This window comes from Oncorhynchus kisutch, linkage group LG5 (genome assembly GCF_002021735.2).
Source record: "Oncorhynchus kisutch isolate 150728-3 linkage group LG5, Okis_V2, whole genome shotgun sequence".
Taxonomy (NCBI): domain Eukaryota; kingdom Metazoa; phylum Chordata; class Actinopteri; order Salmoniformes; family Salmonidae; genus Oncorhynchus; species Oncorhynchus kisutch.
The window spans coordinates 63,835,282-63,847,781 of NC_034178.2; the positions used below are offsets into that span (position 1 = coordinate 63,835,282).

Sequence of the window (12,500 nt, forward strand, 5' to 3'; positions counted from 1 at the left end):
TCATGAGGAAAGAAAATGATGTGGACATATTTAAGCAACATCAAGGCATCAGTTAAAGCTAGGTCACAAATGAGTCTTCCAAATGGACAATGACCCCAAGCATACTTTCAAAGTTGTGGCAAAATGGCTTAAGGACAACAAAGTCAAGTTATTGGAGTGGCCATCACAAAGCCCTGACCTCAATCCCATAGAAAACTTGTGGGCGGAACTGAAAAAGTGTGTGCGAGCAAGGAGGCCTACAAACCTGACTCAGTTACACCAACTCTGTCAGGAGGAATGGGCCAAAATTCACCCAATTTATTATGGGAAACTTGTGGAAAGCTTTGACCCAAGTTAAACAATTTAAAGGCAATGCTACGAAATACTAATTGAGTGTATGTAAACTTCTGACCCAGTGGGAATGTGATGAAATAAATAAATGTTGAAATAAATCATTCTCTCTAATATTATTCTGACATGGTGATCCTAACTGACCTAAGACAAGGATTAAACGTCAGGAATCGTGAAAAACTGAGTTTAAATGTATTTGGCTAAGGTGTATGTAAACTTCCCACTTCCGACCCCATGCTGCACCTCTATTTCTGTTACCACACTCACATCATACCATCGCCTTCTGAATAGACTGAAAATAAATCTTTCAAATAAAAAAAACTAAGACTGACTTCTAAGTGAAGGCTTACCTTCTCCCGGGCACAGACATAGGACTGCTGCCTGCGCACGTGAAACCCGTCTCTGATTGGTTGGAGGAGGAAGAGCTGGAGGACTTGGTTTCTTGACTGAGGGGGTGGGCCAGCCGCTCCTGCAGGGGGTTGGGCCGGTTCCACAGCACCGTCTGTGGGGACGAGTTGTGTCCCTTCCTCCTGAGAGGCCATAGAAAAGGAGAGTTAGGTTTGACGTTATCTTACCCTTCATTTGGTATTACTTTTAGGCAAGTTGGCTGAGAACACATTCTCTCCATAGAAGTTACAACCATACTGGACTTCGATGGAAGGAAGACTTGTCAACATGACAACATATAGAGCAGGGCAGACACAAAGCATCTGCTAACTAAATGATTTAATTAAGATAATTATTTTTATACTAACGTTACGGGTCACACCAATAGACAGACGGAGAGGGAGGAGAACTCACCAGCTGGAGGCTGCCAGGGGCTGGCCGGAAAACAGGTCCACGGCGTCGTTGGTGAGGCAGGTGGCTCCGCCCACGTCCTCCGTGATCAGAGAGAAGTCACTGCTCAGGCTGGTCACGCTGCCCCGGTCCCTGGACTCTGCACCAATCACACGGGAGACACGGGTTTAGCGGACAGGCCATCAGACCAATCAGAGGAGAGACTAGTTGTAGGGGAGGTACTAATTAAAAATACACTGGCTCTGGGAATCATAACATGACAGCTAATGGTGAGAGACGTCATAGTAGGTGACAGCTTGTAGTCAAACCCAGCCTCAATTTACATGGAGACAAACAGGTCTGTGAACGCAAGAGTCGATATCAACAAACATAATTATTATGAAATGAGGTGGGTGGAGGCTGCGTTCACAAACTGGACATCTGGTGAATTGTTTCCATTAGCTGTGTATCATGTCGAGGGGACAAGACATAAAAGCTCATCATGTTAAATCAGAACTGAGGTACAGTGGGAATTCATACCATGGCTTTTCTAAAGTTTCTTAGCACCACTGTACAAACCTCTATCCTTATGTAACATATAATAATGAACTATCTAAAGTTCTCATTATTATGGCATACCATCCTCATTAGCAGCGATACTAATGATTCTACCACACGTCTTGTGCTCCTTATAGGACACATTACTGCACTCTATACTGCTCTGAACTGTTCATCTCAGTATACCCGTCGCAAGACCCACTGGTTGATGCTTATTTATTTTTAAAAAATTAAACTCTTAGGCCTCACTCCCCCCTATCTGAGATATCTACTGCAGCCCTCATCCTCCACATACAACATCCGTTCTGCCAGTCACATTCTGTTAAAGGTCCCCAAAGCACACATCCCTGGGTCGCTCGTCTTTTCAATTCGCTGCAGCTAGCGACTGGAACGAGCTGCAACAAGCACTCAAACTGGACAGTTTAATCTCAATCTCTTCATTCAAAGACTCAATCATGGACACTCTTACTGACCGTTGTGGCTGCTTTGCGTGATGTATTGTTGTCTCTACCTTCTTGCCCTTTGTGCCATGTTTTATACTGCAACCTTGTTGTGTTGCTACCACGCTGTGTTGTCATGTGTTGCTGCCATGTTGTGTTGCTTCCACGCTGTGTTGTCATGTGTTGCTGCCATGTTGTGTTGCCGCCACGCTGTGTTGTCATGTGTTGCCGCCACGCTGTGTTGTCATGTGTTGCCGCCACGCTGTGTTGTCATGTGTTGCCGCCACGCTGTGTTGTCATGTGTTGCCGCCACGCTGTGTTGTCATGTGTTGCCGCCACGCTGTGTTGTCATGTGTTGCCGCCACGCTGTGTTGTCATGTGTTGCTGCAATGTTGTGTTGCTACCACGCTGTGTTGTCATGTGTTGCTACCACGCTGTGTTGTCATGTGTTGCTACCACGCTGTGTTGTCATGTGTTGCTGCCACGCTGTGTTGTCATGTGTTGCTGCCACGCTGTGTTGTCATGTGTTGCTGCCACGCTGTGTTGTCATGTGTTGCTGCCACGCTGTGTTGTCATGTGTTGCTGCCACGCTGTGTTGTCATGTGTTGCTGCCACGCTGTGTTGTCATGTGTTGCTGCCACGCTGTGTTGTCATGTGTTGCTGCCTTGCTATGTTGTTGTCTTAGGTCTATCTTTATGTAGTGTTGTATCTCTTGTCGTGATGTGTGTTTTGTCCTATATTTATATTTTATATTCCAGTCCCAGTCCCCGCAGGAGGCCTTTTGCCTTTTGGTAGGCCGTCATTGTAAATAAGAAGAAAAAAAAGAAAACCTGTTTAATGAGCCACAGACTACCAAGTACATGTAGGTACTGTGACATCATAAAATATTATGTAAGGGATAATCAACAAGGGGCTATAAGTTATATGGAACATAATGCCTGATGTGGAAGGTTTGTGCTACGACGCACTAGAGGAGAGCGTGAATTATCTCCCTATAATGCACAGCAATATTCAACGGCTATGAATATCATTCTTACATGTTCTATGTTTGAGCTGCTTTTGAAAGCAAAAGATGAATTTAAAATAAAATATTATTGCCATTGTTTAATTAGATTTTCATTGCAAGCTAAGAGGACTGATGGTTTGGATAGCTAAGCTAGCAAGTCAGTCAGTTTGGTTACCAAGGCAACTGCTGTAGCTATCTAGTAAACTTGCTAGCTAGCTACTTCAGTGCATTTCTATTGGCAAATGAACACATTTTCTAGCGACAAATGTGTTTAAATTATAGTCATTGCATAAGCGGGATAATCAACTTCCGGCTCTATGTGTTCTCTGGAAAATAATGCAATTCTGTGGAAGGTTAGTCGTGGCACACATTTTTCAGATCATGCATTATTTTCCATAGAATACATAGCCTCTTGTTGATTATCCCTTTCATATAACAGGGATTTTCTGCCATTGAAATCCTTGGAGGGTCGCCTAACCGTTTTTTCAGGTCGCCTAAGTCCAAACTGTAAAACTAAATTATAATATGGTATAAGTTTTCTGTGTCAAATGTAATGATTAAAACCAGATATAAAATATGTAGAAAAGATAATGGACCTATATATTTTTTATAGTATAATCTTTGAAAACTAACAATCACCAAAATAAAAAAGTTACACTCAGGGAGAATTGAAAATTCCCCAAAACAATTAATTTAGCAGTATACATTTTGTTATTATGTTTGAGCAAAATAACACAGGATTAGCCATGGCAAAATGCATAACATAAGCTTTAAAAATGCAAAAAAAAAGTCCCAACACCTAAACCCACTTTTGATGCAGAAAATAAACTGTTGCAAATCGAGAGCTTGGGACTACAAGGTTCAATCTGCAAAAATATGATTGAGATAACTGGCTTTTAAGTTCCGAACCCTCATTGGTTTGAATGGTGTCAGCAATTTTTTTATTGTATTTTTTCTCTAACAACTTAAACTGTGGTATTTAGAGTACTACATGGCTAGAAAACATTGAACAGCACAAGGCTATGTCAATAACTCAATTTGGTCAATAACGCTAATAGAACCTTAGTCTCAAGCTCTTGAAATGTCTCCAGGGAAACAACTTACTCAACTGGCAGAGGTCATCCACTGTGAAATCAGTGTCTTTGAAATGAGAGTTTTTCCTTCTGTGGAAACTGGAGAGAAAAAGGGATGCTGAAACAATACACACACAGAGAGAGACAGAGAGAGAGAAAAAATGAAAGGAAAAAAAAGAGCGAGGGAGGGAGAGAAAAAAAGTGAAAGAGAGCGATCGATCAAAGAACAGAGAGAAAGAAAAAACACTTTTTAAAAAATCTGTTTTGTCATAGTGGGAATCGGACCATGAAATAACAGCATTATTGCCCTGAGTGGCTGTATGTATACTTACAACTCTCCTGTTGAAACTTCTAAAAGAGTGGCTTAAGGGCATTGTAAACTGGGTGTACAGGCTGAATGACAATGTATGCGTCCCCGAAATGGCACCCTATTCCCTATATAGTGCACCACTTTTGACCAGGGCCAATAGTGCTCTGGTAATGGTAATGTACTATATAAGGACTAGGGTTTCCATTTCAGGGACAGACAACGTTTTATAAAAAGTGCATTTACATTTCAAACGTCTGTTGTTCCGTGACATTTCACTCACCTCGGTTTCTTCATGGCAGAGAACTTCTCTGAGACAATGTGCTTCAAAAAATTGAAGCAAAAAAAGAAAATCTGCCAGGAGGAATAGAAGGAGTTTAGTGTTGGAGATGAATTAAATACATGACAAAATACTGCCCCCTAGTTTTGAAAAACATCCCCAAACACCTCACTTTAGTTGAAAATTGGAACAAGCTTAGTGAATAGTTACAGTAGTCTGGTATATCAGTTTCATAAAATCAGACAAAGCTGTACTCTTATCTTTACAAGCCATTCAATCTACTTTGGTGCAGTAAATTCCAAAAAAAACTAATTCAAGAGGTTGGCAACAGTGTTTGAACTTGGGGGAAAGAACCATATTAACTAAATAGAAAAACGTATAATCAATGTTTTAATATTCCACACACACGCCATTGCATTGATATTGTGTTAGAGTACTACTGACCTCCTCTCCTTTGCTGAGGCGATCAGGTAGCATATGACTGTAGGAAACACAGACCAGATCGGTGACAATGATCGCCGAATCCATCAAAAAAAATCTAGCTAAGAACCCTTTACTACATATGATTATGAGCCACCATCCCCAACCAACCTATTTAACTCCTTCATACTTTCTCAATTCCTTTTCAGTGTACAGTTTTCTCCATGCTCCTGGTAACAATGTAGGTGTGCCAGTTATACTTTTACAATTTATATACTTATTTGATCAAACAGTATAAATCTTAAGATCAAAGTGAAGATGGAGACTGCAAAGCAAAAAGAAGAGGATTCAGTTTAGAACTCATTGTTTATAAAAGTATACCAATAACCAATTGACCCATCATCCCTCCTATCATCTCTGACCTCTGGCTTTGAACCCGAATCAGTCAAGTTACCTTTCACATTTAAAGGTGAAACAAACAAATGAACCAACTCTCAATGGGAGTTTAAAGTTAGACCCAGCGAGATGACGTTGCCACGAGCAGCACTGCAGATATTGTGATGGGTACGATGCAAGACTTCGCTCTCACACAGTCACACTAAGTCTTTGCGCATGTGCACGGGTTCTCTTCACGCTGCAGAAAGGTTTAGCCTTGCGCTTCAACACACTTAGTTGTTGGGGAAAATGACCCACTATGCTGTTTACTTCTTGCATCTAAATCATATCACTGGGTCTACCTTTAAGTGATGGAGAGATAACAAATCAATACAGACCACCACATCAAACCCAACAGTTGAAAGAAATGCCCAATTATGATGGATTGTAGGAAGGAAGATGTGTGTGTGTGTGTGTGTGTACTATTCTTGGTTGGTCCCATCCCTCCTCCTTGAAAGCAGTCCCAGGAGTTTGGACAAGAATAATTACTCTATTGGGCTATCTGGAGGGCGGACGTTTTCTTTTGGACTCCATTTGATGAGTTAAACATTGGAGAGATGCACAGCGGTAATTATATATATGAGAGAGAAGAGAAGAGGAGAGGTCCATTGTGAGCTCAATGTGAATCCTTACCCAAAGAGGAACCAGTCGTAGGCGATGGTCAGATAGAGGATTTCAGCCGGCTCCAGACTAGCGTGGACGGCACCATCCTAGGAAAAAATTCATTCAAGAATGCAAATTAGCCTCCATGGGCACCACATGGTGGCATTGGCATGGTCGTTAGATTACGAGCCAGCCGCTATCCTCTGTCTATTTTTTTTATTCCATTTGTAAGATATACCATGCATGATAGATGTAGTGAAAAGTGTCAGGTACAAATTCCTGGGTTCAAATATTATTTTGAAATCATTTCAAATACTTGAAGAGGCAATCAGCAATTGCTACATAGATTTTTGGGACATCCATTAAATGATATGTACCCATTGAAGAATTTAATTTATGAGCTTAATTTAACTGTCGTACCCCATCAGAGCCCAAAATATAAGTTGGTTTTACTCCAATATTTCTAAACAAAGTAAAATGTATACAAAACAATGCACAGCCTGAAAACATGGTTAAAACAACAATGATGATATCATGGATGGTCAGTCCTTACATCAGTCCTGTCTTTGAATTTGAGAGCGATTACATTTCTCTAGCCCTATCCTTCAGCTTACAGAGACAGTGGCAGAGAAAACACTTTGTTATTGTTTCAACCACTGATTGGCCCTTTAAGCTGGGCTTGATTGAGGTTCCCTGGTTTAATGGAACAGTCCCCAATCTGCCAAAACCCACCCACCTGACACTTTGGGCAAGCTAAAGCAAACGCTGGAAGTATTTAACAGATTTCAAATAGTATTTGATGCATATTTATATGGCCAAACCTAATATTACATTTTAAATAAACGCAGACACTGAATATTGAATCTGGTGATTAAGCAGTGGGTCTTGCATGTGAATTCAAGACCTGGGGGGTCAAAGCTGATGAATTCATTGTGGGATTACAGAACATTAATTTTGAAGAAGTGCCTTTGGAATTGAATTACAAAATGGATACCTGGTTGGTGGAGGTAGAGAGGTAGAGCGCGAGAGAGGTATATCGTATTTACGGTATACCAAGTTATTTGGAAATAACCACGGGATGGTTTTTCAATACCGTTGAAACTATTTACATTTTTTAATACATTTGGATATTTTGCTACTTTTTATGTAAATACCTGCAGTCAACTTGTGCAATACATTAGGAGTTAAAGCAGATTGCGTTCTTCATTTCACCTGTCACATTTTTCATTATGAAGAGTACAGGTAGTAACCATTGACCTGGTGTTGGTTTACAAGCACACACACAATGTGCTAAATGCTCTGCAGTTGTGCATTTGGTTAGCTAATATAGTAGCAAAAGTATGTGAACATTTTATTCCCAAATCAGGGGCATTAATATGGAGCTGGTCCCCCCTTTGCTGCTATAACAGCCTCCACTCTTCTGGGAAGGCTTTCTACAAGATGTTGGAACATTGCTTTGGGGACTTCCATTCAGCCACAATAGCATTATGCCTGGCTCGCAGTCGGTGTTCCAATTCATACCAAAGGTGTTCAATGGGGTTGAGGTCAGGGCTCTGTGCAGACCAGTCAAGTTCTTCCCCACCGATATTGACAAAGCATTTTTGTATGGACCTCGCTTTGTGCACAGGGGCATTGTCATGCTGAAACAGGAAAGGGCCTTCCACAAACGGTTGCCACATACAGTGGGGCAAAAAAATATTTAGTCAGCCACCAATTGTGCAAGTTCTCCTACTTAAAGATGAGAGAGGCCTGTAATTTTCATCATAGGTACACTTCAACTATGACAGAAAAAATGAGAACGAAAACAATCCAGAAAATCACATCGTAGGATTTTTTATGAAGTTATTTGCAAATGATGGTGGAAAATAAGTATTTGGTCAATAACAAAAGTTTCTCAATAATTTGTTATATACCCTTTGTTGGCAATGACAGAGGTCAAACATTTTCTGTAAGTCTTCACAAGGTTTTCACACACTGTTGTTGGTATTTTGGCCCATTCCTCCATGCAGCTCCTCTAGAGCAGTGATGTTTTGGGGCTGTTGCTGGGCAACACGGACTTTCAACTCCCTCCAAAGATTTTCTATGGGGTTGAGATCTGGAGACTGGCTAGGTCACTCCAGGACCTTGAAATGATTCTTACGAAGCCACTCCTTCGTTGCCCGGACGGTGTGTTTGGGATCATTGTCATGCTGAAAGACCCAGCTACGTTTCATCTTCAATGCCCTTGCTGATGGGAGGTTTTCACTCAAAATCTCATGATACATGGCCCCATTCATTCTTTCCTTTACACAGATCAGTCATCCTGGTCCCTTTGCACAAAAACAGCCCCACAGCATGATGTTTCCACCCCCATGCTTCACAGTAGGTATGGTGTTCTTTGGATACCACTCAGCATTCTTTGTCCTCCAAACACGACGAGTTGAGTGTTTACCAAAAAGTTTTATTTTGGTTTCATCTGACCATATGACATTCTCCCAATCTTCTTCTGGATCATCCAAATGCTCTCTAGCAAACTTCAGACGGGCCTGGACATGTACTGGCTTAAGCAGGGGACACGTCTGGCACTGCAGGATTTGAGTCCCTGGCGGCATAGTGTGTTACTGATGGTAGGCTTTGTTACTTTGGTCCCAGCTCTCTGCAGGTCATTCACTAGGTCCCCCCGTGTGGTTCTGGGATTTTTGCTCACCGTTCTTATGATCATTTTGACCCCACGGGGTGAGATCTTGCGTGGAGCCCCAGATGGAGGGAGATTATCAGTGGTCTTGTATGTTTTCCATTTCCTAATAATTGCTCCCACAGTTGATTTCTTCAAACCAAGCTGCTTACCTATTGCAGATTCAGTCTTCCCAGCCTGCAATTTTGTTTCTGGTGTCCCTTGACAGCTCTTTGGTCTTGGCCATAGTGGAGTTTGGAGTGTGACTGTTTGTGGTTGTGGACAGGTGTCTTTTATATTGATAACAAGTTCAAACAGGTGCCATTAATACAGGTAACGAGTGGAGGACAGAGGTGCCTCTTAACAAAGAAGTTACAGGTCTGTGAGAGGTCTTGTTTGTAGGTGACCAAATACTTATTTTCCACCATAATTTGCAAATAAATAAATAAAAAAATCCTACAATGTGATTTTCTGGATTTCTTTTCCTCATTTTGTCTGTCATAGTTGAAGTGTACCTATGATGAAAATTACAGGCCTCATCTTTTTAAGTGGGAGAACTTGCACAATTGGTGGCTGACTAAATACTTTTTTGCCCCACTGTAGTTAGAAACACAGAATCATCTACAATGTCATTGGACGCTGTAGTGTTAAGATTTGCACAAGCATTTTGCTACACTCGCAATAACATCTGATAACCATGTGTATGTGACCAATAAAATGTGATTTCCCTTCACTAGAACTTAGAGGCCAAGCCCGAACCATTAAAAAAAACTGCCCCAGACCATTATTCCTCACCCACCAAACTTTACAGTTGGCACTATGCATTGGGGCAGGTAGCGTTCTCCTGGCATCCGCCAAACCTAGATTTGTTCGCCGGACTGCCAGATGGTGAAGCGTGATTCATTCCTCCAGAGAACACGTTTCCACTGCTCCAGAGTGGCGGCGAGCTTTATACCACTCCAGGCGAAGATTGACATTGCACATGGTAATCTTAGGCTTGTGTGCGGCTGCTCTGCCATGGAAATACATTTAATGAAAATCTTGACGAAGAGTTCTTGTGCTGACATTGCTTCCAGAGGCAGTTTGGAACATTGCCTGAGTGTTGCAGCCGAGGACAGATTATTTTTACGCGCTTCAGCAGACGGCGATGCTGTTCTGTGAGCTTGTGGCCGAGCCGTTGTTGCTCCAGCACTTACAACTGACCGGGGCACTTACAATTGACTTGTTGGAAAGGTGGCATCCTATGACAGTGCCACGTTGAAAGTCACTGAGGTCTTAAGTACAGGCCATTCTACTGCCAATGTGTTTGTCTATGGAGATGTATTGGCTGTGTGCTCGATTTTATACACCTGTCAGCAACGGGTGTGGCTGAAATAGCAGAATCCAAGTTGTTAGCTTCTTTCAAAATCAAGAGAATCTCCTTCTGGATCATGAGCCTTGCTGTGCAATATTTGTTTTGAGGGTGCAGAAAACTGTGAGTAGCATTTTGTTGGTTACTTGCTATACTTTTATGAGCTGGGATGTCTGTCATGAAAATAGTTTAAGTCAGAGACTATAAAATGTTCACAATGCAATCGTTAGCATTCCCTATGGGATTTAACATATACTTGTTAGCATTGCTAACCTTCGGATTACAAAGGCTCAGTGGGTTTTGAAACTAGCGCCCCTTGTGATCAATGCCGGTATTACCAAATACCCTGGTACGGCACAAGGTCGGTATGAAGGCCGCCCAAGCCTAGGAGAGAAAAATAGAGAGAGAAACAGATGGACAGGAATAAAAGAGAGAGATAAGAGGAGAACACTTACTGCCCACAGCGAGAGACGCAGGAGGGACACGAAGAGAGGTGTCCGGTCCCAACCGGATATGCAGTGCACGAGGAGACCGCTCTCGTCTACAGGGAGCAAACCCAATCAGAACCACTTAAGAAATGAAGGTTGACACAAGGTTTTATAGAGATTAGGAAGTGATGAGGAATAAAGCCCATGAACAAGACTAGTAGTTCAACATCTCAGAGACCCTCACTGGACCCTTTGAGATATGAGATAGGACTTAACCAGTCTTTTCTAGGTCAATTTACTTCCTGAAAGAAATTGGTTACAGCCCCCAAGGAGCCAGACACCCCCAAGGAGCCAGACCCACCCACACACCAGACCCCCCCCCACACGACCCACCCACCCACACCAGACACCCACCCACACCAGACCCCCCCCCACACACACCAGACCCACACACCAGCACCACGCACCACACCAGCACCACGCACCACACCCACACGACCCCCACACACACCAGACCCCCACACACACAGACACACACCAGACCCACACCTTTACACACACCAGACCCACCCACACACACACACACCCACACCAGACCCACACACACACCAGACCCACACACCCCCACACACACACACCAGACCCACACACCCCCACACACACACACCAGACCCACACACACACACACACCAAACCCACACACACACACACCAGACCCACACACACACACACCAGACCCACACACCCCCCACACACACACACCAGACCCACACACACACACACCAGACCCACACACACACACACCAGACCCACACACACACACACACCAGACCCACACACACACACCAGACCCACACACACACACACACACCAGACCCACACACACACACACACCAGACCCACACACACACACACACACCAGACCCACACACACACACACACACACACACACCAGACCCACACACACACACCAGACCCACACACACACACCAGACCCACACACACACACACACACACACCAGACCCACACACACACACCAGACCCACACACACACACACACACACACACACCAGACCCACACACACACACACACCAGACCCACACACACACACCAGACCCACACACACACACCAGACCCACACCAGACCCACACACCAGACCCACACAACCAGACCCACACACACACACACCAGACCCACACACACACACACACCAGACCCACACACACACACACACCAGACCCACACACACACACACACACACCACACCCACACACCAGACCCACACACACCAGACCCACACACACACACACACACCAGACCCACACACACACACACCAGACCCACACACACACCAGACCCACACACACACCAGACCCACACACACACCAGACCCACACACACACCAGACCCACACACACACACACACACCAGACCCACCCCAGACCCACCCACACACACCAGACCCACACACACACACACCCCAGACCCACCCACACACACCAGACCCACACACACACACCAGACCCACACACACACACACACACACACACACCAGACCGACACACACACACACACCAGACCCACACACACACACACCAGACCCACCCACACACACCAGACCCACCCCAGACCCACCCACACACACCAGACCCACACACACACACACACACACCAGACCCACACACCAGACCCACACACACACACCAGACCCACACACACACACCAGACCCACACACACACACACACACACACACACCAGACCCACCCCCACCCACACACACCAGACCCACCCCAGACCCACCCACACACACCAGACCCACACACACACACACACCA

General features: G+C 44.0%; 1 protein-coding gene across 3 annotated transcripts in view; it reads right to left on the minus strand.

Annotated features, from left to right (window-relative positions):
• LOC109891401 (myotubularin-related protein 14) overlaps positions 1 to 12,500 on the minus strand; it is a 38,107-nt gene that overhangs the window by 10,558 nt on the left and 15,049 nt on the right. For all 3 annotated transcript variants that reach the window (XM_031825659.1, XM_031825658.1, XM_031825660.1), the window contains exons 11-17: positions 10,689 to 10,774; positions 6,260 to 6,336; positions 5,216 to 5,252; positions 4,775 to 4,845; positions 4,216 to 4,283; positions 1,132 to 1,267; positions 681 to 860 (exon numbers count right to left, since the gene is read on the minus strand). In XM_031825659.1, coding sequence (XP_031681519.1) covers positions 681 to 860; positions 1,132 to 1,267; positions 4,216 to 4,283; positions 4,775 to 4,845; positions 5,216 to 5,252; positions 6,260 to 6,336; positions 10,689 to 10,774 — 655 coding nt within the window. The remainder of the gene's footprint in view (positions 1 to 680; positions 861 to 1,131; positions 1,268 to 4,215; positions 4,284 to 4,774; positions 4,846 to 5,215; positions 5,253 to 6,259; positions 6,337 to 10,688; positions 10,775 to 12,500) is intronic.